This window comes from Cantharellus anzutake (genome assembly GCF_015039405.1).
Source record: "Cantharellus anzutake strain C23 chromosome Unknown EI90scaffold_178, whole genome shotgun sequence".
NCBI classification, from domain to species: Eukaryota; Fungi; Basidiomycota; class Agaricomycetes; order Cantharellales; family Hydnaceae; genus Cantharellus; species Cantharellus anzutake.
The window spans coordinates 64,896-92,367 of record NW_024067128.1 but is presented as its reverse complement, the minus strand read 5'-3'; the positions used below and the strand labels follow the sequence as shown (position 1 = coordinate 92,367).

General features: G+C 50.6%; 2 protein-coding genes across 2 annotated transcripts; both read right to left on the bottom strand.

Moving 5' to 3' along the window:
- Window positions 1-12,258: 12,258 nt before the first annotated feature.
- Window positions 12,259-13,301, bottom strand: EI90DRAFT_2950721 (uncharacterized protein; the record flags this gene model as incomplete). The annotated part of the gene is made up of 2 exons (XM_039055397.1): window positions 12,259-12,550; window positions 12,607-13,301. 2 exons carry the CDS (start codon window positions 13,299-13,301, stop codon window positions 12,259-12,261), a joined length of 987 nt encoding a protein of 328 aa, XP_038908157.1.
- Window positions 13,302-13,693: 392 nt separating this feature from the next.
- Window positions 13,694-15,383, bottom strand: EI90DRAFT_610266 (uncharacterized protein). Its single transcript, XM_039067856.1, has 5 exons — window positions 15,031-15,383; window positions 14,557-14,808; window positions 14,159-14,498; window positions 13,819-14,100; window positions 13,694-13,750 (listed from the first exon to the last, which is right to left on the bottom strand). The coding sequence occupies exons 1-4, from the start codon at window positions 15,044-15,046 to the stop codon at window positions 13,998-14,000; spliced, it is 711 nt and encodes a 236-aa protein (XP_038908156.1). The 5' UTR covers window positions 15,047-15,383; the 3' UTR covers window positions 13,694-13,750; window positions 13,819-13,997.
- Window positions 15,384-27,472: the final 12,089 nt, after the last annotated feature.

The window sequence follows — 27,472 nt, the reverse complement described above, 5'->3', positions numbered from 1 at the left end:
AGAGCCAGCGACCGTGGAAAAGTCCGTCACTGATGCTGTTTGGAAATGTCACCCAAAAGCCCAAAGATTTCCTCGATGGTTAGAGGTTTGCTTGACATACGAGGGACTGCTGTGCCATATTCTGGGGCAACATGTTTACACGGAAATTACTCGCCCTCCACACTAGCGTAATGATAACATTAGGGCATCAGGTGGTAGAGCTAATGCTCGTCCTACATTTCTCCTCTAGTGACAATCCTGTGATCGAATATGTTCGGCCATGGATATTCGTCAGCCAGTGCCCTGTCCCTGAATCATCGAGGCCAAGTCAATGTCGTCACGCCGAGCGAATTTCACTCCCAGCGCCACCAGCAACGCCGGAAGTGATCTGTCCACCGATGCCGTGGCCCGAAGGGTTGAAGGCTCGTGCAGTGACCTGTGGGATGCCCGCCGACAGAAAAGCTGGACGCAAGGTCCTCTGTTCATTGAGGACTTGGAGGCTTCAGAAAGAAATTCCCCCTCAGTTGAGCTACCGGAAAGAGGGGGAAACCACTCACTCGTCACGGCGGAGCAAACTTTCGAGTTCACTTAGCCCTGCATCCACGAGTGTAGATGCCGCGCCTCCAGTGAGACCAGAAGCGATCTGACCACCACAGCCGCGTGCTCCGAGAGCGCGCTCGTTCAGTGCCGCGAGACTATGGAAGAACTTGTTGCTTCGAAACCATGAGCACTCACTCGTCGACTCACGGTGGAACAAACTTTTCGATCTCATTGAGCCCTGCACCCGCGAGGGCAGATGTCGCACTTCTAGCGAGACCAGAAGCGACCAGACCACCAATCCCACGTCCTCCGAAAGGACGCTCGTCGAGTGCTGCGAGCCTCAGCTTGTGAATGATGGGACACAGTTCAACTTGCGGCATTGAAGTGATGTGATTATGCGCTCACTCGTCCCGGACGGGCGGTGTCGAAGACGTAGATGACACAATGGCTATACTGTAGCAAGAAATCTTTTGGTGGCTATATTCTACAAGTGATTGAGAAACTAAGAAATGGAGCGACTCGTGAACCAAGAAATATAGGAGAGCCACTGACTTTGGACCTTCGTCGGATTGGAACGTCTGAAGAGGGTGGATCAATAACAAAAGGAGCTTGGAAAAGCAGCACAGGAGACGGGGGCAAAATATTTTACCACCGAAACTCCGTAGATAGAATCTCTTTTTGCAGCTCACGGATCTCATTATCTTGGCCAAGAAACCAATTCCTACTCACTGTCTCATCGACAGGCGCGCTGCGCTGCTCGATGTGCCAGGAAAGATGCACTGTGCGACCAAAGTCAACCATGCGGAACGAAGGGTCCTTCAGACTGCGACTCCGTGGCGGGAGCGTAAGCGGACCAGGTTGGGTGACAATATTACGAATGTGAGCAGAATGGTGCGTATAATTTGCAAGATGTATTTGATATAGAAGGGACAAGCATTGGTCCCTATTGGTTACTTGTCAAGATAATTCGTAACTCCGATCACTGAGATTATAGACTTACCGATCATCTTCTGACATTTCCCGTGAATCGATCTGTTCTCCGCAGTGCTCCATCAAGAGAATAGGGCTCAGTCCTTCGATGAATGCCTTCATGCTTTTCTTAGATTCTTCATCCAGATCCTTCTCATCTTCAGCATAGTACTCTGCGTCGTAGATGGGCTTGTAGTAACCATAGAATTTCGGGACCACGGGACCGACAGGAACGGGGTTTTTGAATTTGGGTGAGAGGAGATTATAACCATTCCACTCTTCGAACATGTAGCTAGGAAACGAAGCGTACACTCTCGCTTCATTCTCAAGAAGTTCTCGCGCTCTACGGGACCTGTCATGCGCCATTTTGCAAGCAACGGAAACTTCTCCAGTGGGAGTCCGAGCAGAAAGTGGACGGGGCAATCTGAGCGGAACGAGATAGACGTCAGAATGGTTCCCCTTTCCCAGCTTATAGCTTAAAGAGAGGCGTAGCTCCGCCGTGCGCAATGTTTGCGCCAAGGAAGAGGATCGTTGCTTGGGATCGTCTGCGGGAGAGGGCAGAACTCGACTGAATTTGACTGGCTTGTCAAGTATAGAGGAGCACTCATCAGCGACAGGCGCACGATGTGACGAGTGGTAACGAATGATGCCTCCAGCGGCATCTTTCACAATTAGTATATCGGGAAAGAACTCTAGTGGGATTTCTTCCTCCAGAGAAGGCGGCATATTAAGAGGTTTGGTTTGCAACGGACTCCCGGACCATCCACTGGTGACTGCTGAATCTGCGTTGTTCCCTTTGCTCATTTCATCTGTGACGGCTTGGACATTGTTCGCAGGATCAGCAAGATACACCCCGTCAAATTCGACGTCAGATTGAATTGTTCCATTCTTCTCAATTGCGAGTGTGTTTTCTGGTGAGTCAGATTCTGGGAGACCCTTCAGCAGCGGGTCAGGTGCATCCACTGGGGGGGTGACTACAGGAGTATCACCGAATTTCGGATTGTTATTTCCCACTTTCGGGTCTGTGGAAGGGAGAGACATACCAGTTGATGTGAAACTTGGCAAAAGATGGAGAAGACGTCGAACAGACCTAGGTCATCCAAATCCAATCTATTTCCCTTCGCATCCGCAAACCAAAATGCATTCTTATCAAACTTGGTAGAGATAAGTCTAGTAGTGTCCTCCCCACACCCTTCACAGTCAGGAAGGTCTTTCCTGTCGCAAGTCTTACATTGCGAGCTTGTCACATCCTCATCAGGAATTTGAAGAATGTCAGCCCCAGGTGCTCCTAGTACTCCTAGGAGCGAACTATCCTGCAGGCACGCGTCCCGGTAATCTTGATCTGGGACAACGGCTTCTAGACCTGAACCAAAAAAGGTGCAAATCAGTGAACGGTCTTCGATTGGAGGCGAATTTATCTACGTAAGAGGGCTGCGCTGAATACACACGGCATATTAGGATCAGCGAACCATGCTGTCGACTTTCCTTTTCTGTCCTCGATGAACTTCGGTTTGTGTGTATCATAGCGGACGACATAGATAACTGGAGGGGATTAACGGTGCACTCGGAACAATGGAGCGTTCCGTCGTCGAAACACGTAGGGCAGTTCAGTTTGGCGAGGAAATAAGCTTCACTGACATCCCTGAAAACAATAAGCTTTGACCCATCATGTATAGAAACCTTCCTCTTGCTTAATGCCTCCCGAATGAGTTCTCTTCGACCTGGCGGCCAGTCTTTGTTAAATCCTTTTTCAACTTGGTAATGAAACGGATGTGAATGTGAGCCCCAATCAACATCGACACATACGTACGAAGTTTCATAAACGCATCTCTGTTGGAGAGTGACTTGGTTTTCTCCTCGCTATCGGAGTCAACGTCGATAAGGACCGTATGACAGTCGAATTCGTCACCGTCAGAGTCATAGTCCGATCCCGGATCGACGATTCCAAAACCGTATTTCTTACCCTCCGCCTTCATTCGCTTAGGGAGTTTTAACAGTGGCCAAGGTTTTCTTTTCCTAGGAGGAGGCTCCCTCTTGTTCCACACTCTATCGTCGTAGTTCTCTCCAAATTCCCGTATCATACTTCGTGACCAGATTGTCATGACATTCATGTCCACAATACGAGCAATCCAAAAAAAGTCGTCGAGGCTATGGGCCCATATTTGACGGTTAGGCGTTCGTTGGCCATGAGGAGGACTCCTCTTATCCAGAAACGGACCATTTGGATTGCGAAGCCATTGATGTCGAACTCTGCGTCTGGATTCTGACATCGAGGATATGACCTGTCTAAGGCTAAAAATGAAGGGTGGACTATACGAGACAAAGAAATGACAAATCACCAAGTTTTGTGGTCGGCAGTGAAAAACTGGTTCAGTGGGCTGACCGGAATCAAAAAAAGAGGCGGATATTATAAGTACTAAATCCTAGGATATAAGTAAAAGGAACCAGAATTCAAGATCAAACTCTTCTAATCAATCGCCATTAGGAGGTGCAATTAGAAGCATGCTCTAATCGTTAGATAACCGTGTCTAGCAACTTAAAGGAGGCGGCGTCTTGCCTGCCGCACGTGCACTAATATAATGTCCATTATTTGTAAGGACAAAGACACACACACAACGCCTCGAAGGCGCTGACCGACGAGCTGAAGGAAGTAACTAGGGGGGCATGACAAAGGAACAGTGATGATGACGTCGGACAGCGGAGGGGTGCTACTCCTTCAACACCAATTTAGCGACCACACTCACTGCTGGTTTCGATCGGATTGCCTGTCTGTATCCATTAATCTAGTGCCCGTGACTTCGATGCTCATATTTTGGGTAGGCTCGGTGGGTAGACTCGGAAGTTGACTGAAAGACTATATGAGGGATTGAGTGGGTCGCGGTCAAAGGAGGAAAGCAGCAGAGCTTTTACCGGTTCTGGGATAGTATTTCACGTCGCAGGTTCCGGATCTCTCCGTATTGCACATCATGCCAATTACAGATATCCCCCTCCCCAGGTTTCACAATGCCATGCTGCTCGAGATAGCGAGAGAAATCGATCGTGCGACCAAAATCAACCAGGCGGAACGAAGGGTCTTTCAAACTGCGATGCTCTGGCGGGAGAGTGAGTGGTCCAGGTTGGACTACAATGTTACGAATATGAGCAGAGTTGTGTAAATAATCCTCAAGATGCAGTCTGTGTGGAAGGGACAAGCATTGGTCCCTTCGGACTGCTCGTCAGCGTCGCTCTTCACTCAATGGATGAGGTAGAGATTCACCGATCATCCTCAGGCATCTCCTTTGAATGGATCTGCTCTCCACAGTTCTCCATCAAGAGAATGGGGCTCAGCCCTTTGATGAACGCTTTCATGCTTTTCCTGGATTCTTCATCAAGATCCTTCTCTTCCTCGGCATAGTACTCTGGGTCGTAAATGGCCTTGTAGTAACCGTAGAATTTCGGAGCCACGGGACCAACAGGCACAGGATTCCTGAGTTCAGGCGTAAGGAGATTATATCCATTCCACTCTTCGAACATGTGGCTAGGGAGCGAAGCGTATACCCTCGCTTCATTCTCAAGAAGCTTCCGTGCTTCAGAAGACCTGTCATGCGCCAGTTTGCAAGCAACAGAAACTTCTCCAGTAGGAGTGCGAGCAGAAAGTGGATGGGGTAATCTGAGCGGAACGAGATAGACGTCAGAATGGTTCCCCTTTCCCAGATTATAGCTTAAAGAGAGGCGTAGCTCCGCCGTGCGCAATGTTTGCGCCAAGGAAGAGGATCGTTTCTTGGGATCGGCTGTCGGGGAGGGCAGAACTCGTCTGAATTTGACTGGCTTATCAAGTATAGAAGAGTACTCATCAGCGACAGGCGCACGATGTGACGAGTGGTAACGAATGATGCCTCCAGCGGCATCTTTCACAATTAGTATATCGGGGAAGAACTCTAGTGGGATTTCTTCCTCCAGGGAAGGTGGCATATTAGGAGGTTTGGTTTGCAACAGACTCCCAGGCGCGTCACTGCTGGCTGCGTTGTTCTCTTCGTTCTTTCCATCTGTGGCAGCTGGGACATTGTCTGCAAGATCGGCAAGGTGCACCCCGTCAAGTAGCTCAGGTGCATCCACTGGGGGCCTGACTACAGGAGTATCACCAAATTTCGGATCGTCACTTCTCGCTTTCGGGTCTGTGGAAGGAAGAGACGTTCCAGTTGATGCCAGAGTCATCCCATTACAAATCTTACATTGCGAATTTGTCACATACTCGTCAGGAATATGAAGAATTTTGGTCCCGAATATTACTCCAAGCGAATCTAAACCCTCCTGCAAAGAATTTTGATCTGAGACAACGACCCCTATACCTGAACAAAAACGGTGTAGGTCAGTGAGAACGATCTTCATTTGGAGGCGAATTTTATCTACGTATGAGGGATTCGCTGAATATGCACGGCATATTAGGATCAGCAAACCATGTCGTCGACTTTCCTTTTCTGTCTTCGATGAACTTCGGTCTCCGTGTATTGTAGCGGACAACATAGATAACTGGAGGGGGGTTAACAGTGCACTCGGAACAGAGGGTGAGTCCGACGTCGGAACATGTAGAGCAGTTCAATTTAGCAAGGAAATAAGCTTCACTGACGTCCTTGAAAACAATAAGCTTTGGCCCATCATGTACAGAAATCTTCCGCTTGCTTAAAGCCTCGTGAACGAGTTCTCTTCGACCCGGTGGCCAGTCCTTGCCAAATCCCTTCTCAACTTGGTAATGAAATCGGTATGAATGGGAACCCCGATCAATATCGATACATGGACGTACGAAGTTTCTGAAAGGCATCTCTGTTAGAAAGTAACCGAGTTTTCTCGTCGTTGTCGGAGTCAACATCGATAAGGACCGTATGGCACTTGAACTCATCGTCACTGTCGACATCTGATCCCGGATCGACGACTCCGAAACCATATTTCCTACTCTCTGCCTTCATTCTTTTAGGAAGTTTAAGAAGGGGCCAAGGTTTCCTTTTTCTCGGAGGAGGCTCCCTCTTGTTCTCGTTATCATCGTAGTTCTCTCCGAGTTCCCGTATCATGCTTCGCGACCAGATTGTCATGAGAGGCACCACTGGATCACGAGAAATCCAAAAAAAGTCATCGAGGCTATGGCCCCAGATATGACGGTTAAGCGGTCGATAGCCACGGGGAGACTTGTCCTTATACAGAAATGAGCCATTCGGAGGGCGAACCCATTTCCATTCGACCTGGCGCTTGGATTCCAGCTCTGGCATTCGAGAGAGTGATCTATTCGAACGCTAGAGTGAACCGCTAAGGTAGTAGTGCACGAGTTTGGCAGCAGACCAAGAATGGCAGCAACCTCAACAACGTGAGTAATCGCAATGCTCGATATCTGGACTTCAAAAATGACCTCCCCAGGCTAAGCGCGGAAGGACAGAACTACTGTATGAGAGATAGGGGAATACCAGATGGGCTAAATTTGATGGTTGGCCAGTTTTATATGTAATACAGAGTAGCGGGAATTCCCGCTACTCTGCAGTCTTGCAAATTTAGGTGCACAGGGTCCCATTATGACAATATAATTCACTCCCTTATAACTCCGTTAGCTCACACCCCATAAGTACGACTTCTGCATGAAGAATGTACTGAAGACAGTAGGGGAAGAGTGTTCGTAACGCAAAGAGCGAAGACACGATGTCATATCCATAAATCCAAAACCAAACGTCGAAAGGCAGTTGTGCGGAGAGTGGCGTCCACCAGTTATTTCCCGTAGCGGGTCCTACAAATTTTTCGCCCGAGACTGAATTCGTTTTCTGGCAAGGTCCTCCATTATTGCAAATTCTCAATAACCCAAGGTCCTCTAATCATTATTCTCATCCCACTTCGTCCATTCTTTCTACTCTCGATCGTTACCCTTCCTCACTCCCACAATATTGCTTTCCATTCCACCGATGGTGACGGTCAGCAATCGTTCCAAACTGGCAGAGGTGGCTGTCTTCGGTATTGTCATGAAAGCACAAATGTCAGACTGCAGCAACCAGAAATGTGAAAGGAACATTGTGTACGTGTTTGTCGTTCAACTGTCACTGTCACTAAGTCCTCGTCCTCACCGTAAGTCAAGTCATTGGAACGGCCTATTTCCTTCGTCAGATGGAAGATCTAACACCATTCCTCAGTTCTCGCGCATGAAACACGGTCCTGCTGTGTGCATCGGAAACAAGCGTTTCGCCTTAGAAGATCTGGAGGGTCCCGTGCCTAAGAGGTCCATTCTTTTCCATCTGCTAATATGGATGGCACACTCTGCCGCGTCAGGCGGCGCCCACCAGTTATTCGTGTTCGATCATGTGTACAGCGAATGTGTATATGTAGCTGTGCAACCGTGCACAACCAAGCGCTGATAATAAAGAATTTACTGAAATTATCTGGGACTAAACGAGCGCGTGCCCCATTGAATCGACACAACCATGCACTTTGGGAACCCTACAGAGTATAAAGTAGACTGTGATGAATAAGCTCCCGGTTTTAGATCAATACAAGGGAAGAGAAGTTGGGTGTTGATGGCACATATGATCTTTTAATTTTTTGCTTACGCGCGCTGCGTTGGATTATTGGTACTAAAATATAATAACGGACAGCGCTCCGGCAGAACTTTCCAATATAACCTTGTTTGGTTTGATGACAAGTGCTCGTCACCTTCAGGCTCAAGCTCTGCAAATTCTTCCACATTCGTGGCGCGATCGCCATACAGGAAATCTTGAGATGCTAGGCAGTCATATTTTACAAGGTGGGATGGCCCGAAACCCTACGAGACTAAGGAATTGAGTGGGTCGTGAACCAAGAAAAGCAGCAGAGCCGGTGACTTTTGAACCTTCATCGGATTGGGGCGTCGGCAAGGGTTGGCTAATGTGGCAAGACGAGCCTGGAAAAGCAAGCTAACAAGAGGGAGAAGCCCCCCATCTTTACAACCACGAGTACCGGGACCGAATCTCATGTCCCAGATTCCGGAGCTCGTTGAGTTGCGGATTGTACCAACGGTCATAGTAAACTCCCCAATGCTTACGCTGCTCGACATCGTGGACGAAATCTACCGTGCGACCAAAGTCAATCATGCGGAATGAAGGGTCCTTCAGACTACGACGGTGTGGCGGGAGTGTAAGCGGTCCAGGTTGAACTACAATGTTACGAATGTGAGCAGAATTGTGTCTATAACCCACGAGATGCAGACGGTATAGAAGGGACATGCATTCGTCCCTTTAGTGACTTGTTAACATAATTGCTCTTGACTTCGGTGAATGAAATAGAGATTTACCGATCATCTTCAGGCATCTCTGTGGGATCGATCTGCTCTCCACAGTGTTCCATCAAGAGAATGGGGCTTAATCCTTCGATGAATGCTTTCAGGCTTTCCTTGGACTCTTCATCCAGATCCTCCTCATCTTCAGCATAGTACTCTGGGTCGTAGACTGCCTTGTAATAACCATAGAATTTCGGGACAACGGGGCCGACAGGGACGGTTCGATGCCTGAAATAGGGACTGAGGAGATTATATCCATTCCATTCTTCAAACATGTGGCTAGGGAGCGAAGCATATATTCTCGCTTCATTCTCGAGAAGTTCCCGTGCCTCATAAGACCTGTCATGCGCCATTTTGCAAGCAACGGAAACTTCCCCAGTGGGAGTCCGAGCAGAAAGTGGACGGGGTAATCTGAGTGGAACGAGATAGACATCAGAATGGTTCCCCCTTCCTAGCCTATAAGTTAAAGAGAGGCACAGCTCTGCCACACGCAAGGGTTGCGCCGAGGAAGACGATTGTTGCTTAGGATCGTCTGCGGTCCGGGGAGAGGGCAGAACTCGTCTGAACTTGACTGGCTTGTCAAGTATAGAAGAGTGCTCGTCGGCAAAGGGCGTACGATGCGACGAGTGGTAACGAATGATGCCTCCAGCCGCATCTTTCACAATTAGTATATCGGGAAAGAATTCTAGTGGAATTTCTTCCTCCAGGGAAGGTGGCATATTAGGAGGTTTGGTTGGCAACGGACTTCCGGGCTCCTCTCTGGTGGCTGCTGAATCTGCGTTGTCCTTCTCGCTCTTTTTATCTGTGGCGGCTGTGACATTGTCTGCACGATCAGCAAGGCGCTCCCCGTCAAATTTGACGCCAGCTTGAATTGCTCCGCTCTTCTCAATTGCGAGCGTGTTTTCTGGTAGGACAGATTCTGGAAGACCTTTGAGCAGCGGATCAGGGGCATCCACCAGTGGGAGGGTGACTAGAGGAGAAGCACCAAATTTCGGATCGTCACCTCCCACTTTCGGGTCTGTGGAAGGAAGAGACATCCCAGTTGATGCGAAACTTGGCTAAAGATGGAGAAGACGTCGAACAGACCTAGGTCATCCGATCCTCTTACCCTATTTTCGCTCGGATCCGCAAACCAAGACTTCCCATTTTCATCGGACTTGGTAGAGATAGGTTTAGTAGTGTCCTCCCCACACCCTTCACAGTCAGGAAGGTCTTTCCCGCAAGTCTTACATTTCGAACCTGTCACATTCTCGCCAGGAATACGAAGAATTGTGGTCCCAAGTACTCCTATGAGCGAACCATCCTGCACGCACGCGTCCCGGTAATTTCGATCTGGGGCAATGGCCCCTAAACCTGAACCCAAAAAGGGTGTAAATCAGTGAACAGTCTCCAATGGATTTACCTACCTGAGATGGCTGCGCTGAATATACATGGCATATTAGGATCAGCGAACCATGCCGTCGATTTCCCTTTTCTATCTTCAATGAACTTCGGTTTTCCTATATTGTAGCGCACAACATAGATAACTGGAGGGGGATTAACAGTGCACTCGGGACAGAGGAGCGGTCCGAAGTGAAAACATGTCGGACAGTCCAATTTGGCGAAAAAATATGCTTCACTGATGTCCTTGAAAACAATAAGCTTTGGCCCATCGTGTATAGAAATCTTCCCCTTGGGTAAAGCCTCGTGAACAAGTTCTTTTCGACCCGGCGGCCAGTCCTTGTTAAATCCCTTTTTAACTTCGTAATGAAATCATTATGAATGTGAGCCCGGATCAGCATCGATACATAGACATACGAAGTTTCTTAAATTCAACTCTGTTGGAGAGCAACCTAGCTTTCTCCTCGTTGTCCGAGTCAACGTCGATAAGGACCGTTTGGCACTTGAACCCATCATCGTCACTATCGCCGGAGTCCGATCCTGGATCAACGACTCCAAAACCGTATTTCCTACTCTCTGCCTTCATTCTTTTAGGAAGTTTAAGAAGGGGCCAAGGTTTCCTTTTTCTCGGAGGAGGCTCCCTCTTGTGCTCGTTATCATCGTAGCACTCTCCGAATTCCCGTATCATACTTCGCGACCAGATTGTCAAGACGTCCACTCCCGGAGCGCGAGGAAACCAAAAAAGATCATCGAGGCTATGGCCCCAGATTTGGCCGTTGGGCGTTCGTTGGCCATCGGGAGGAGTGAACACCGTCTTATCTAGAAATGGGCCATCTGGAGGGCGATCCCATGACCGTGTGACCGTGCGTTTGGATTCTGACATTGGAGAAGGTGACCTCTCCACTCGATCGACTCTAAGTCCGAAGCTGACGTTGTCCATGAAGCGGAAACCGAGGGTGGGTGAACATAGCCAATTCCAATTCTCCGCCATTCAATCAACCCAATACAGATTTCAATACAAATAATGTGTTCTTGATCCTGTTGCATGTGACTGGTTATTTGTATTGAGTTGATCGAATTGGATTAAACTAATTGATATTTGAATTGTATGTAATCCAAAAGGGGTTATCTTCTAACATTCGCGTCCACAGCTGGGTCGAGTTTGCCTCCCCACCGACAAGACGAAACAGAAATACACGAGACAGGGGAGTACTAAATTGGGCTAAATTTGATAGTTGAATGGTAGTGGGTTGACCGGAATCAAAAATGCCACGTTCACTGACACTGATTGACCTTTCGATTGGACATGCCAATAGTTTGTGAGTATTTGTCACCTCGAAGCCCCGGCTTTTTGTTTTTCCACGTTTCCTTCTCTGCATGGGCAGTGGCTAGCACTGTAAATTTGTGGACTTTGGATTCATGCATCACGCCGCCAGTATAAATAGTCAGTTTTCGAAAAGATGTCAATTGCATGACTTTGCATGTGTGTATACATATGAAGGATATTGGGTGGCTGAAGATCGAGTGACATGGGAAACGGTCGTGTGCAGACGACCAACTGTGATGTATCAACACGAGGACAAACAATGTTGATAGAGTACGAGGACATTGGACAAATCAAAAACTGATCATGCAGGGAAAGAGGAAAAGTAAACCAGACAACACTACATCACAAGAAAGAGGAAGTTGATGGTGGACGACAAAAGCGTCAAAATGTAGGCAACTGGTCATCAGGCCACTGGGACGGAGGTTGCAAAGGAGTTGGTGGGTACCGGTGGCAGGTGCGCGCGCGGTACGACAATGAGCAAGTAGGAAAAAAGAAACAAATATCAGGAGAGACGAGCAGCAGCTGTGCACGTACTGATATGGCAGTGGGATAATTGCACCCACTAGTACGGTCGGGCATGGCGGCTTATGATGCTACTAGCACATGAACAGTACGGCGGATCAAGCAGTGGGTGTAATAATGCGCAAGGGAGAGAGAACTCGGGTGTTGATAGCACATGTGAGTGCCGCGTTAGCTCGTTGCAGAAATTGAGTGGGTCGTGCAGAACCAGCAATTTTGGGCCTTCGTCGGATTGGAACGTTTGCAGGGTGGGCCAATAGCAAACGAGATAGGGAGTATTTTGTTACTCCCACCATTCCTCGTATAGCAATTCCCGTTTCAGCGTCTTCCTCTCCTCGCGTGGCGCAAAATAGCAATTTTCATCCCTTGGCCTCGATCTCCTACACTCCTCGATATAATCAGAGAAATACATTGTGCGACCAAAATCAACCATGCGGAACGAAGGGTGTTTCAGACTGCGACGCCATGGCGGGAGTGTAAGCGGTCCAGGTTGGACTACAATGTTACGAACATGAGCAGAACCGTGCTTATAGTTCTCGAGGTGCATTCGGTATAAAAGAGACATGCATTCGTCCCTATTGATTACTTGTCAGCATCGTTCTTAACTCGGACGGGTGGGATAGAGATTCACCGATCATCCTCAGGCATCTCGTCTGGATCGATCTGTTCCCCACAGTGCTCCATCAAGAGAATAGGGCTCAGTCCTTCGATGAACGCTTTCATGCTTTCCCTGGATTCTTCATCGAGATCCTTCTCTTCCTCAGCATAGTACTCTGGGTCGTAGGTGGCCTTATAGTAACCGAAGAATTTCGGAGCCACGGGACCAACAGGGACAGGGTCCCTGAATTCAGGCGTAAGGAGATTATATCCATTCCACTCTTCGAACATGTGGCTAGGGAGCGAAGCGTATACACTCGCTTCATTCTCAAGAAGCTCCCGTGCCTCACAGGACCTATCATGTGCCATTTTGCAAGCAACGGAAACTTCTCCAGTGGGAGTTCGAGCAGAAAGTGGACGGGGTAATCTGAGTGGAACGAGGTAGACGTCAGAATGGCTCCCACTTCCCAGCTTATAGCTAAGAGAGAGGCGCAGCTCCGCCACGCGGAACGTTTGTGCCAAGGAAGACGATCGTTTCTTGGGATCGTCTGTCGGAGAGGGCAGAACTCGTCTGAATTTGACTGGCTTATCAAGTATAGAAGAGTACTCATCAGCGACAGGCGCATGATCTGACGAGTGGTAACGAATGATGCCTCCAGCCGCATCTTTCACAATTAGTATATCGGGAAAGAATTCTGGTGGGATTTCTTCCTCCAGGGAAGGTGGCATATTAGGAGGTTTGATCAGCAATGGACTCCCTTTGCTTGTGACTGCTGGATCTGTGTCGCTCTCCTCGCTCTTTTCATCTGCGGCGGTTGGGATGTTGTCTGTATTGGCATGTAGTGACTCGTCGGGTTTGGCATGAGATCGAATTGTTTCATTCATCTCAGTTGCCGGTGTGTTTTCCAGTAGGACAGTTTTCGGAAGACCCCTTAGCTGCGGCTCAAGGGCATTCACTGGGGGCGTGGCTACAGGAGTGTCATCAACGTTCGGACCATCGCCAACGCCTGGACCATCGCCAACGCCTGGACCGTCACCAACGTTTGGATCGTCACCGGCATTTGAATCGTCACCAACGTTCGAATCATTACTTCCGATCGGATCTTCACCATCGTTCGGATCGCCATCAATACTCGAATCATGATCACCGTTCGAGTCGTCACTTCCCGCTTTCGGGTCTGTATAAGGAAGAGACATTCCGGTTGGTGTGAAACTCTAACAGAGCTAGAGAAGACGTTGAACGGACCTGGGTCATCCAATCCTCTTACCCTATTTCCGTTCGCATCCGCAAACCAAACCTTCCCATTCTTATCGAACTCGGCAAAGATAGGTTCAGCAGTGTCCTTCCCACATACTCCACAGCCGGGAAAGCCTTTCCCATCGCAAGTCTTACATTGCGAATTTATCACATAAAACGTTTCCCCGTCAGAAAAATGAAGGATTTTGGTCCCGAATACTCCTGTGAGCGAACCGTCCTGCACGCACGGGTTGAGAAGGTCCCGGTAATATTGATCTCGGAGAATTCGTCCTGGACAGACAAACGGACATAAATCAGTGGACAGTCTTCAATTAGAGGCGAATTTTACCTGCGTTGCATGAAGGCTATACTGAATATGCACGGCATATTGGGATCAGCGAACCATGCCGTCGATTTTCCTTTTCTGTCTTCAATGAACTTCGGTTTTCGTGTATTGTAGCGGACAACATAGACAACTGGAGGAGGATTAACAGTGCAGTCGGGACAACGGAGCGTCCCGACGTTCCAACACGTAACGCAGTCACGTCTGGCTAGGAAATAAGCCTCACTGATGTCTTTGAAAACGAGAAGCTTCGGCCCATCATCTATAGAAATCTTCCCCTTCTTTACAGCCTCCTGGATGAGTTGGCCCCGACCCGGTGGCCAGTCCTTGTTAAATCCCTTTTCGACTTAGGAATGAAATGGATATGAATGTGAGCCCCGATCAACATCGATACATATACGTACGAAGTTTCCTGAACGCATCTCTGTTAGAGAGTAACCTAGTTTTCTCCTCGTTGTCGGAGTCAACGTCGATAAGGGCCGTATGGCAGTTGAACTCATCATCGTCACTATCATAATCCGATCCCGGATCGATGACTCCGAAACCATATTTCCTACTCTCCGCATTCATTCGCTTAGGAAGTTTGAGAAGGGGCCAAGGTTTCCTTTTTCTTGGGGGAGGCTCCCTCTTGTGCTCGTCATCATTGTAGCCCGAGTCTTTGGATTCTCGTACCATACTTCGCGACCAGATTGTCAAGCATTCAACCCCGTCAAATGCAGCTCCAGGCAGGATCCCCTCAATACGAGCAATCCAAAAAAAGTCATCAAGACTATGGCCCCAGATCAATTGATTAGGCGGTCGTTGGCCACAGGGAACTCCTTTCGTCTTATCCAGGGGCGGACTACCATGATCGCGAAGCCACCTCAATCGGACATTACGCTTGGATTCTCGCATTCGAGAGTGTCTTCACTGGGAAGACTAAACACGAGGGGCAGATGGACCAGATCTAGATGTCGGAAAACACTGCGGACGCGTTGTGACCCGTTAGAAGGCGTTGTAACGCCTCTCAACGGCACGTGCCGTTCTAACGCTCTCAACACTGAACTCGATCGTTCCAACGCTTCGAGGCGTTGTAACGCTTCCCCTCCGTTTCAACGCGTTGCAACGGCAACAAGGTAGGGTCAACAAAAAGAGACAACTCCTTGCAGGCCAGGATTGAAGCCTACCTTCATTTCATTACGTCCCCACACATTATCCTCAATTTTGGTAACTCACATTGCGGAATAGGACCAGAAATATCATTAAATGGTTGGTACAGGTGAGAATTGAACCAAGGAACGCTGTGGTCATTATAGTAAGTACATTCATAACCGCTACACTATCATGCACTCTCGGCTTTGCACTGATATGTTGACATAAAGTTGTGTCGATAGGTCTTTTGGGCTAAGTTACTTGATATTCTCAATATGTGTACACCCGCTGTGGGATTGGACCATGTCTCATTGTGGCTCTCAATGGTGGTGCTATGTGGAGTTAGAATTCGAACAAAGTTGAAGTTCATTTCAGCAGTGGTATTGAGGAGAACATGAAGCGCAAACACAAATCAGAACTCAGTGAATGAAGTGGCTTAAATAAGAATGTGCGGTGGACGTTGAGGGTGGTGGAACATGGAGCGATAAAGGAAGATTCCTATGCTGAACACTGACAGTTGATGGGGGGTGCACTCTGTTATGAAGTGAGTTACCGAAAAAAATTGCTGCAACGTTCTCTGTGTGCATCGGAATCGTTGTCCATGCTGTCCCTGAATGACATGTGCAAGTTACGACTCAGCGCCCGGCCTCCCATATGGAACCCCACTCATTAAAATGACACAGGAAGTGAATGGTGGGGTTGTTGCGGATTCGTCACTTGCTGAAGTGGTTGTTCGCCGTGAGAGTGGTTGGCCGTCAAGTAGTAGACGTCATCGATGTGAAGCAAGCGAAGGTAATTTGTGGCAATGAATCATGAAACATGTGTTTACCTGAGTATGGAGAACTCCCATGTAGCTTGAAAGTACAGGGTATGGAAATGTGAATGTGCAGTTGCTACAGCCGTGGTTGACAGTGAAAGGAAAGCGCATCCATGCATTTGTGAACAGGGATGTTTACAGCGCGGCTGAGTATTTACAATTTGATTTTTGCTTTGAGCGTTGGAACGGACTAACAAAGTGTTGGAACAGATTAATAAAGCGTTGGAACGGATCAATAAGGCGTTGAAACGCGTTGAGAGCTCTTAACGCGTTAAAACGAAATTCCGTGTTTTCCGACAGAACAGACAAAAGCCACGTGCACAACTACCGAAATGAGGAAATATTTTAAAACCAACTAATCAGGGTTGACTGAGGTCGTAGCGGGAGACGGCCCAGGAGGCCCAGAATGTATTGGCAGCAAGCAAGCAGCGCGAGACACGCGTGATCCGGCTACAAGTACAAAGAAGTTCCAGACAAAACACCAGAAATACACAAGAAAGTAGAACAATGGATAATAGTAATACATGCAAACTCCGGAACAGTTAAAAACCAGAAAAAGATATATATGGAAACAGATACACGCAAGATCGGAAACGAAGTAATCGGTGGTGAAAGGGGAGGGGGTGGGGGAGGCGAAAACTAGTGTGAGACTGCAGCAGCGGATATGCGCGAGTCGAGGGGGGAAAAGCAGCAAGGGAAACAGGGAGGCAGCAGCGGCAAAATCACGAGAATGAGTTCGAAAGAACAGCAGCAAGTTGGCCTTGTACTCACCACGAGAGTCGCGAGAGATTCAGGCGATAAGGAAGGAAAAAGGGGGCGCTGTGAAAGCCCTTTTTATAAGCACGGCCTGAATCGTTGTGAGCACTCTCGTGATGAGTGAAGTTCAGTAAGTACCTCCGCTGGTGTGGTCCGCTTTGCGCATCCGCGCCAGAAAACCCAGCGTACGACTGAGGCACGGTCCCTAGGTTGCGCAGCAACTCGTGAAAGCGGCAATGGGGCAAGTGCGGTGCTGAGACAGGTGCATCGGGGTGATCGAGCCAGGGGAAGTCATAGCATTGGCTGGGCCGAGTTCGATCGTTGCCCCGTGATTAGTCTCGTGAAATGAAAACATTAAACAACAATTAATGTCGAGAAAACGTCATGACTCAATTGACGCATAGATTACATTAGGGGGTTTCACGGTTGACTAAAGTGGGCTAAACTAGATCCGAAGTGAAATTTCTAAAGTGGCACGTGAGTGACAAAACTGGACCTAAACTGCATCTAAACCAGCCACTTTGACTTGGGGCTCAAGAGCCCCAATTGGCCTAAAGTCAACTTTCTAAACTGCATCTAAACTCGGGCTTACTGCTGATAAATCTGCGGACCCTGAGAGTGTGTCTACTATACAGTTCTTCATCCCAGATCACCTGTCCACTTTCATCAACCATCACCGTCATCTCGTCTCCACTGTCTCCACTGTCACTGACTCCAACATGGTCTTGGACTTCAATGGGAACTATCATAGCATAGGCTGCTAGGGACATGGAGTATGTGGCTTGTCTCTTTCTCCTTATTCTCTTTCACGCAATTACCATGTCACTGATACTTTGGCCTCATGACAGAGCACAGACATTGCGTTCATACCACATCCATGCCCTCTCCCTCAGTTCTCCACAATCCCAACCAGCCTGTGTTATGTTCATGTATTGTAGCTACATAATCATAGGTTGTAATGTCACTCATTATTCATTTTGAGAGTTGCTGCAAGCAGGGAGACAGGCATCGTGACATATGTACCAGGTGAGACATGGATGGAAACAAAGGTGGAGGAAGAGTGACTTAGAGTGTTACATAATACAGCGTGGTAACGGACTTAGGGGAGCTGGGACCAAGGCACTTTTGATGCACTTCTGTCAGGGCACATACCCTGACTTAGCCCAGACCCGGACCCGTGTCCGGACCCACTCCACTTCCCGTGCACTTCCTGTGCCGCACGCTCCGTGCGCCGCATGATCCGACCCCGGATCCCACCTCATGTGACTTCCGGGTATCCCCGGAAGTTTTTGCCATATTGGGGCCACTGTGGGAAAGTGAGAAGTTAACCTTCTTTACCCACAGTAGGCAAGTGTATCTACTTGCCCCTTTGTTTATATCACTTTCTTACCCACAGTAGCATTGTGCCCTGAGATGGGCTGTTACAGGTCAGGCTCTGGGTTATAGAGAGAGGGGTCATGGGGACCCGGGTTTGTCCCCTGACAGCAGAAGGAGGTTTCAACCTTCGCCCCTGCCCACCTAGGATGTCCTGCATGGGCTGTGAGAGCCCAGACTGAGTCGGAGCTGGGCACAGGCTGAACCTGCGATTTTCGAGTGGCAGCCATGCCATGTCATCACTTCCCCCAGACCATTGCACACTCATTACCTGCGATACAACCACACTCCCATTCCTGGGCCCTTGCAACGCTGTCCCACAGATTGTGTTCCAATCTGTGAGGTTGAGTTGAGGGTCATCCCACTGCTACCTGGACACCTCGCTGATGTTAGAACTTGCGGATTCGGACAACTCCGGAGCGGAATCGGAGACTTAGTGTGGAAGGACCTTGGCCTCAGCGACTCAAGTGGAGCGCTGTGCCATTGCTGGTTGTCCTAGGGGTCCCCAATTTCGGATCTAGCAGAGGGAAAGTCTCTTGGGGGGAATTCATGTCGGTTTCGGACTGAGGTTACAAGTTACTAGGTACATTGTATATAAGGAGGGGTCCGGAATCAAAAGGAACAAGGGTAGGACAAAAGGAGACAAAGGGAGATGGAAAGAGGAACAACACCGAGGGTCAAGGGTTTGACTCAATGGTGTTTCTCAAAGGAGGAATGAAGGGCCAAGGCCCAAGGAGGAAGGAAGGAGGTTGGGAGTGGGGAATGGCTAGCTGACTGAATAGAAAGGAAGCAGCAGCCCAAATAGGAATGAGGGAGAATAGCGGAATTGAAATGGACAATGCAATAGTTGCAAGGTCCGGAGTAAGTCCGGAAAGTCCGAACTCGGAGGTTAAACTCCGGAATATTGGCAAACGTAATTAAATGGAATGAGCTAACCAATACAATGGGTATAAGTGGAGGTGGGGTCAAAGTCCGAGGTCGGAGCTAAGACCGGAGGTTTTGGAGATGGAGATGCGAACAGGATTCTGGAGCGGAGGTCCGGAGTCGGGAGCATAGGTTTTGCGTTCTCGTCTGGAAGGTGTCAAGGTTGGGGTCGGACCCGGAATGTTCCAGAGTCGGACTGAAGGTGGTGTCCGGGCCAGAGGTGGGATAACCTCTTGGGAGTCGGCAAGGAGAAAGTGACGGAAGGGAAGTAGGGCTCCGGAAGTCGGAGTTCGGACTTCCAGGAGCCCGGAGCGGAGGTCAGGATTGTATGGATATGACAGCTGAATGCGCTAAGGAGACATAGCTGCCCGACTGCTGCCGACGTACCGGCCGAAAGGCACTCTGGAAATGGGGTCACCCACCTGCTGCCAGCTTCGTAACCGCAGACGCAAGAACGATGACCCACTAGAGACCATCCACCCGGCCCTCCAAGTTATCCCCCCGCTACCCAGACACCCGGCTGAACACACCAAGGGACAAGGTTGCCCTACTGCTATAACCATGCCGACGAACTGGCCAACGAGCGTAGGGAACAAGGTCGCCTGAATGTGGCCAACCATGTAGCTGCAGATGCCAAAGATAACCTGGATGAGACCACCCACCCCCGCTTTCACCTGTGACTGAGAGTCGCGCGCGTGCGCAAGCGCTGCCTTTTTTTGGATTCATGATGGAGAATGAGCATGAGAGGGAATGGATGCTGCTGGTGAGGGTGCCCAGGATCCCTGCTATGGCCGCTTAGGCATGTGGCATAGAGGGAGGGTTGTGTATCCCAGCCGCATCACGGACCCGCTATGGCTCACGGACCCGACTCCCTGTGGTGCCAGGCACCCAGGAGAGAGTTTGACATTGGAATTTCGATGGAGGATGGACATGAGAGGGGAAGGATAGGAGCTGACAAAGGAGCCTGAGGTCCCCTGCTGTGACCGCTTGGGAATGCGGCACAGAGGGAGGGTGGTGCTCAGCCCACATCAAGTAACCCCATGGTCCATGCACCCGGACTCCCCAGTGCACAAGATGCACTTGGAGGAGAGTTGTTTCTCACATGTGACCCTGCATGGCCCGGTATCGGGCCCAATTATTATCTTTACCGCACACCCGCTACCCACCCCGAAATTTTTTTTCCCTTTCCATACTCTCCCCATCCACCCCAAGAGGAGCCCAGTGTCCTAGGCAATGGACCACCACGTGCAGAGGAGGGGGGAGAGGGGGTTTTTGAGGTTTAGCCACTTCGGGGCGAATGTCAGGGACATGTCCAGGGTAGAGGGGGTCCGGATGTATCGCCCAGCAGAAGGGCCCTCATGGGGTGTGAACTGGGCGCGCATGCTGGCGGGTCCGGGAAGGGACAGCAGTCCCTGGCCACTTAGACTGAAGTGGAGAATGTGAGAAGAAGGTTACTTCTTCGGTTCCCACTTCAGGTACATTTATGTGCATGCGGCTTGAGTCACATGACGAGTGCCACATCATCCTCGGAGACAGCCACAGGCATCCGGGTGTCCCCATGGGGGATCCCAAGAGCGTCCACTGCATGCGCACATGCTGGGCACAGCGGGAAGCTGTCCGGGGTGTGTGGGCCGGACGGGTCAATAGTACATCGATACAAAGGAAGGTGGTCCATGTAGATAGAAGGAAATAAACAGGAAGAGGAAGATGAGAAGAATGAAATAAAGAAAGGAGGAGGGAGAGGGATGGACAGCGGGGAGCGGGTGTGGTGTGGCTGGGTGGGTCCGGGTGGACCCGGGTCAGGTGGGTGTGCCCTGACATCACCCCCTCCTTAAGCCGCTTCGCCTTGAAGTGGTCAGGCAGTTCTCTCTTTCTCTCCCTGGGGCCAGGGGATGCGTCTCGTGGAATTCCTCGATCCAGTCGGGGGCATGGGCTAAGTGGTCCTGCTGGAGCCATTGGTTCTCTGAGCTTGGCCAACCGACAAATTTTACCAGATACCAGAGTTTCCGGCGTAGCCACTTAGAGTCCAATACTTTCTCGACCTCGTACTCTTCTTCTCCATCTACAAGTTCCGGGCCTGGGCGGGGGTCAGTGGGTCATTCTGTGATATCGTCTGGGCGGTGTGGCCTGATGTTCGTTACAGACACGACCAGGTGAATTCCCTTCTGTCATGCGGTGAGTTGGAGTTTGACAGTGGCTGGGGAGATGACTTTGACGATCTTGAAGGGGCCAAGCCATTTATGGTCCAGCTTTTTGGTTGGACAGTTGGTCGTGTAGTTCTGGGCGCTGAGCCAGACTTGGTCACCTTCTTGATATTCTGGGGCCGTCTCACGGTCTCGGTCGTAGTAGCGGGCCATCTCGTCCACTGCGTGTTCCAGTGTGGCCTTAGCCTCCTCCTGCATTTTCACCATCCTTGACGAAAACGCGTCAGCGGCTTCCACTTCAGACATACATGTGGGTTCCATCCCCATTCTGGGGTGCTGGCTGGTATCGAGTTCAAAAGGGGTTCGGTGGGTGGATGAGTGGATATGGTTGTTGTAGGAAAATTCTGCTAGGGGGAGCCAGTCTGCCCAGTCATCCTGTCGATGGTTGACGAACACCCGGAGTGTCATATCCATCCCTGGCCATCGACTTCCGATCCCTCTGATTCCTCTGGTCTACTTCCGCTCCTTCCTCACTAACCTCGGAGCTCCCATATTCCGCAATCCCCTCGGTACCCCTCGATGGTCACCACCCCCTCCTTTCAATTTATTACCTATGCCTCCCTAAGTATGGAGCCCCGAAGGCTTCTGGACAGCTCCGACATCCGCTAGCGCACTCCTGCCTCTGCTGGACAATACACTCGCTTGCCCTGCAAAGCCCACCTTCGGGCCTATCCCTCCTTTCCGTTTCTGGGTTATCGCCTGCCTTTCCGCTAACCCCGTAACCCGACTTGTCAGTAATATTCAATCAGCTAATGTCTAAACCCCGTTAGCTCGGCTCCGCCATTTGCGGACCCGCCCTCGCTGTAACTATATATACTTAACTTGTACATAGGTTACACTCCAGTAATAAAATCGACTAGAGTTTACCCCCTTCAGTTCTGGTTGCCAGTTAGTAAGTTAGGGCACAGACGTGTTTACTTGGCACAGCGCTCCTGGCATAAGTCGCTGAGGCCGAAGCCCTCCATCACGGAGACACTCCCTCATCTCGATCAGGTCTCTGACAGGAGGTAGTGTCAGGGTGTGGGAAAACGTTACCGTGACTCGCTGTCGGTGACTGTTAAGGTCCGCTGCTTTGGCGTAACAGCCCGTTAAGGGTGGGGATGACAATCGCGGTGAAACGGGGTTTTGGCTTCAACAACTCGTTCATGAGCGTTGTGCCTCATACTTGACACGGCCCCGATATTTCAGTGGGCAGGGGGTGTGACTGAGTCAGACAGAGAGTGCAGGGGGTAACCCTAGTTGATTTTCGAACTAAAGTATGAGGTAGTATACAACCGGTATTTATGTATAACGGAATGAATAGAAATAGGTTGCCAGATCTCATGGAGATTGCGGGCGGGCTTAAGAAGGAACAAAAACAAACAAAGGGTGTGGGAGAAGGATGGCCATGCACGGCCGTCAAGAAAAACAAGCGTGATAAGGAATGACTCATAGGCCCATGATGGGCCATGGAAACAGGTAGCAGTGGTGGGGAAAGGTGATGGGCTCGTTCAGGCAGCGTCGGGCAGGTAGCGGAGTTGACAGGGTCGAAGCAGAGGAGGGAGAAGGTGTGGGGAGTGGTCACCTGACCGTGGGAATTGCCAGGTCGTGACAGGTAGGCTTCAATCTCTTGGTTGACCCACTCGGTTTGTCTGTCTGTCTGGGGGTGGTAGGGCATTGAGGGGGTTAATTTTACGCCTAGGAGGTCCGCAAGCTCCCTCGAGAAGTGGGAGATGAAGGTGCTTCCTCTGTCGCTGAGGATCTCCTCAGGGAGCCCATGATGCTTCCAGATGTGCTCTAGGAAGAGCCGTGCGATACCCTCCGAGTCTACGGTTGTCACAGTGGGGACCACATGGATACGTTTGGACAGGTGGTCCACTACCACCAAGATGGCGTTATATCCCTTGGACTCTGGGAGCTCCCCCACCATATCCACTGAAATTACCTGCCAACGACGGGTAGGGACTTTGTTCAGGGTGAGCTTCCCAACCTTTCGTGAGGGGAAGGATTTGACACGGTTACAGGTGTCACACCCACGTACGTACCGCCCGACATACTCTGCCATCCAGGGCCACCAGTAGTCATGGGAGACAAGTTCCAGGGTTTTCCACCATCCCAGATGCCCTGTCACCCATGTGTCATGGTGTAGGCTCACTAGGTCGTGGTGGAGTTGGGGGTCTTTTGGGACGTATACCCTCCCCCGGTACAGGACCAGTTCGCCTTGCCTTTCCCATTCATCCGACCTTAGCGTCCCCTCTCCTAGCTCTCGCATGGCTTTTACTACCCTCTCATCGTGGTCCTTTGCCCTGTGTATCCGATCTAAGATGCCCACCTCCTCGCCTTCCACTGAGAATGCCTCTGTTGCATGGGCCTCAAACCAGGCTGGTTGGAGGAGGGTCAACCCTTCGTTGTTGTCTTTCCCTTTCGGGTGGTCAGCACGACAGGAGAGCGCATCCGGTTTTCCCATGAGCTTCCCAGGACAATGGACAAGGGTGAAGTGGAAGTGGGAGAGGAAGAGGGACCATTGGGCCTGGCGACGATTTAGCCTCTGGGCCATCCGGAAGTACCCCAGGTTGCGGTGATCGGTGTAGACCTCCACCTTCTCCTCAGCACCCTCTAAGAAGTGTCGCCATTCCTCAAGAGCTCGGACGATTGTGAGCATCTCTTTGTCATACACTTCGTAGTTATGTTCCACGTCCGTGAAGCTCTTGGACATGAACGCCACCGGGTGGAACTCCCTGTCGGGTTGGAGCTGGGAGAGGACCACACTGGTTGCGAAATTGGAGGCATTGCATTCGAGTTTGAAGCAGCCGGAGTCGGAGGGGAAGGAGGGAGCTGGGGCAGTGGTGACAGCTTCTTTGAGGGTGCGGAAGGCGTCGTCTTCATTCATGCCCCAGTTCCAGGTTTGGGCTTTTCGGGTCAACTTGTGGAGCAGGCGTGCCTTCTCAGAGAAGTCTTTGATGAACTGGCGATAGAAGTTCACAAACCCCAGGAAGGACTGCACTTCCTTCACTTTGGTTGGGGTTGGCCAGTCAAGGACTCCACAGGGTCCATGGCAATGCTACCCTCTGAGATGATGAGGCCAAGGTACTCAATCCGGGTCCGCTCGAACTTGCACTTTTCTGGCTTCAGGAAGAGCCTCCTCTTTTGCAGCATCTCCAGGACTTCTTGGACGACCCTCCGATGCTCCTCCAGGGTGGCCGTGAAGATGAGAATGTCGTCCATGTAGCAGATAACGACTTCCCGGTTGATGAAATCCCTAAGGATGTCATTCATCATGGTTTGGAAAGTCGCAGGGGAGTTACATAGCCTGAAGAACATCACCATAGGCTCAAACAGCCCTCGGTTGGTTGAAAATGCTGCCTTCCACTCATCCCCATCCTTGATCCGGATGTTGTTAAACCCCCAGTGCAAGTCCAGGGCAGAGAAGTATTTGGCATTCCGGAGGCGGGCAAGGACGTCCGAGATGAGTGGGAGTGGGTACGAGTTCTTTATGGTGATCTTGTTCAGCTTCCAGTAGTCCTGTACCAGGCGCAGTGATCCATCCTTCTTCTTGACAAAGAAGACTGGTGCACCCATCGGAGACTTAGACGGTCGTATCTGCCCGTTCTGCAGGTTCTCGTGCAGGAACTTGTCCAGTTCCTTCTGCTCTGGGCGTGAGAGGGGGAAGGTCTTCCCTCTGGGCAGTTTGGCGTCTGGTACCAGGTCTATAGCATGATCCCAGGGCTTCTGAGGGGGCAACTGGTCGAAAGCTTCTTTCGAGAACACGTCCTGGAAGTCCTGGTAGTGCTCTGGCACCAGTGTCTCGAACGATGTGGGCTCTGCATCTGGGTCACGGGCCTCCTGGGCCATCTGTTGAGAGGGGGTGGTGGTGGCCCTCAGGTCGTGTCCCCAGCCCGGGGGGATGATTGCAGCGTAGATCCCATCCCCCGGCTCTAGTGCAGGGTCCTGGTCGTCTTGTGCTCGCGGCTGACTGCAGGCGGATGGGCAATGGGACATGATGACTTTCTGTCGTGCCCAATCTACCTCTGGGTTGTGGTGTAGCAGCCACGAGTGCCCTATGATGAGGGACTGTCGTCCCAGGTTTGCAACCGTGAAGCGGGCGCACTCTGTGTGCCACCCAAATGTTAGGAGGGCTTCCAGCTCTTCGGTTATGGCTCCATTCTTGTTTGGGGTTCCATCAACGTTACAGATGGGAATGGGTTGCAGGAGAGGGGTTGTCTCGAGCTTGTGCTTCCGGATGAACTCAGGGCTCACGAAGTTCCCGGTGGCTCCTGAATCTAGGAGGGCTGATACTGACACTGACGCGAGGGAGGTCAGGGCGGTTAGTTTCACTGTGAGGTTGAGGGATCTGGGGGATTGCTTGGAGAGGACATAGATGGCTGGTGGGGATACTGCTACTTTGGGTGCCATCTCTATGGTTCTCTTACTCTTATGGGTTGAGGATGCGTTTTTTCTCCTCTTCTTTGCAATAACTTGGTGAAGTTTTGGCATTGGCGTTGACTCACGTGCGCTGCAGTATTTACATGAGCTATCTTCTACAGGCGGCCGGGACGCATCCCTCACCGGTCGCCTTCCTGAAAATCCCCCTGAGCCTCCATCTCTGGTTCTGTCCCTTCCGTCTCTGGCTCTTCAGTCAGCTGCCTCTTCAGCCCTTCCATCAACACCCGAAGGTCCTCAGGGTGGAGACGTTGTGCCCAGCGGACTCTGGGGTGCAGGCAGTCTCGCAGGATGTGCCCCTGGGTGTTACAGTTGTAGCACCGTCTCTGGTCAGTCGGGGTGGTGACCATCGAGGGGTACCGAGAGGATTGCGGAATATGGGAGCTCCGAGGTTAGTGAAGGAGGAGCGGAGTTAGACTGGAGGGAACGGAGGGACCGGAAGTCGATGGCCGGGGATGGATATGACACATATGCGGCGATGGATGACCAGTTTAATTTTTTTGCCGCTTTTTTAACTTAGAATAGTTTTTATACTTCCACCCCTACACTATCCCCTGCTCCCGCTCCCACCTCCGCTTTTTTTGTTTTTGTTTTGCTTTGTTCTAACCACTTGAGGGATGGGTTACCTGGGGACTAGGGCCACTTCGGGGTGAAGTGGCTTAGAGGGAGGGTGATGTCAGGGCACATACCCTGACTTAGCCCGGACCCGGACCCGTGTCCGGACCTGCTCCACTTCCCATGCACTTCCCATGCCGCATGCTCCGTGCGCCGCATGATCCGACCCCGGATCCCACCTCATGTGACTTCCGGGTATCCCCGGAAGTTTTCGCCATATTGGGGCCACTGTGGGGAAGTGAGAAGTTAACCTTCTTCTCACTTTCTTACCCACAGTAGGCAAGTGTATCTACTTGCCCCTTTGTTTATATCACTTTCTTACCCACAGTAGCATTATGCCCTGAGATGGGCTGTTACAGGTCAGGCTCTGGGTTATAGAGAGAGGGGTCATGGGGACCCGGGTTTGTCCCCTGACAACAGGAGGTTGAGAAGGTTACCCTTCTTCTCAACTCATTTCCTGTGAAGGCTGGGGCTAGCCCCCTCAGTGAGTTTGAAGATCTCGGACTGGGACTAGATCCCCCAGCGACTAGGAGGATCCCCCTGGGCCCGTCGCGGAACGAGGGCCGGGCCCTGACACAAGCATGCAACTGATCTCAAGATCGCTGCTGCTTTGCACCCCGATACCCCTTCCAAAGTCCTGGAAGTCGGTTGATTTAGGCACCTCCACTCATTCACCTGCGATACCGTTAACTTCGGTTATCAATCCCGCATTCCAAGCCACTGGGTATTCACCTGGATCTCTGACTATTGATTGCTGGAGACACTTAGTGCACTGCTGGTCATATCATGGTTGGATTTCCTTATGGGTTTTCCCTGCTGGCATCCAGCTCTCCTCAGTCCGCTGATGGTTGAGTTCGCTGTCACCCCCACGTTCGGCTAGACGCTGTTTTCTGTTAGGCTAGAGTGGTAGGAGTATGGCGAAAGTCTTGGCAAGACAGTACCTATATGCCTGCCCTCTGCCGTTATCCTGTACCCTAGGACGCATCTGTAGATGCTTGTGAAACCTGTTAGGTTGATAGGAACCGACCATCCCCACAATCCCGTTAATCTGTGGCAGTTCCAGGCCTAGATGACCAAAGA

Bases quoted from the DNA above. Each gene is read 5' to 3' on its own strand.
- EI90DRAFT_610266 (XM_039067856.1), bottom strand. The intron at 14,499-14,556 runs GTACGTATATGT...TTCATTCCTAAG, and splicing joins AGATGCGTTCAGGAAACTTC to TCGAAAAGGGATTTAACAAG. The intron at 14,101-14,158 runs GTAAAATTCGCC...TTGTCTGTCCAG, and splicing joins ATAGCCTTCATGCAACGCAG to GACGAATTCTCCGAGATCAA.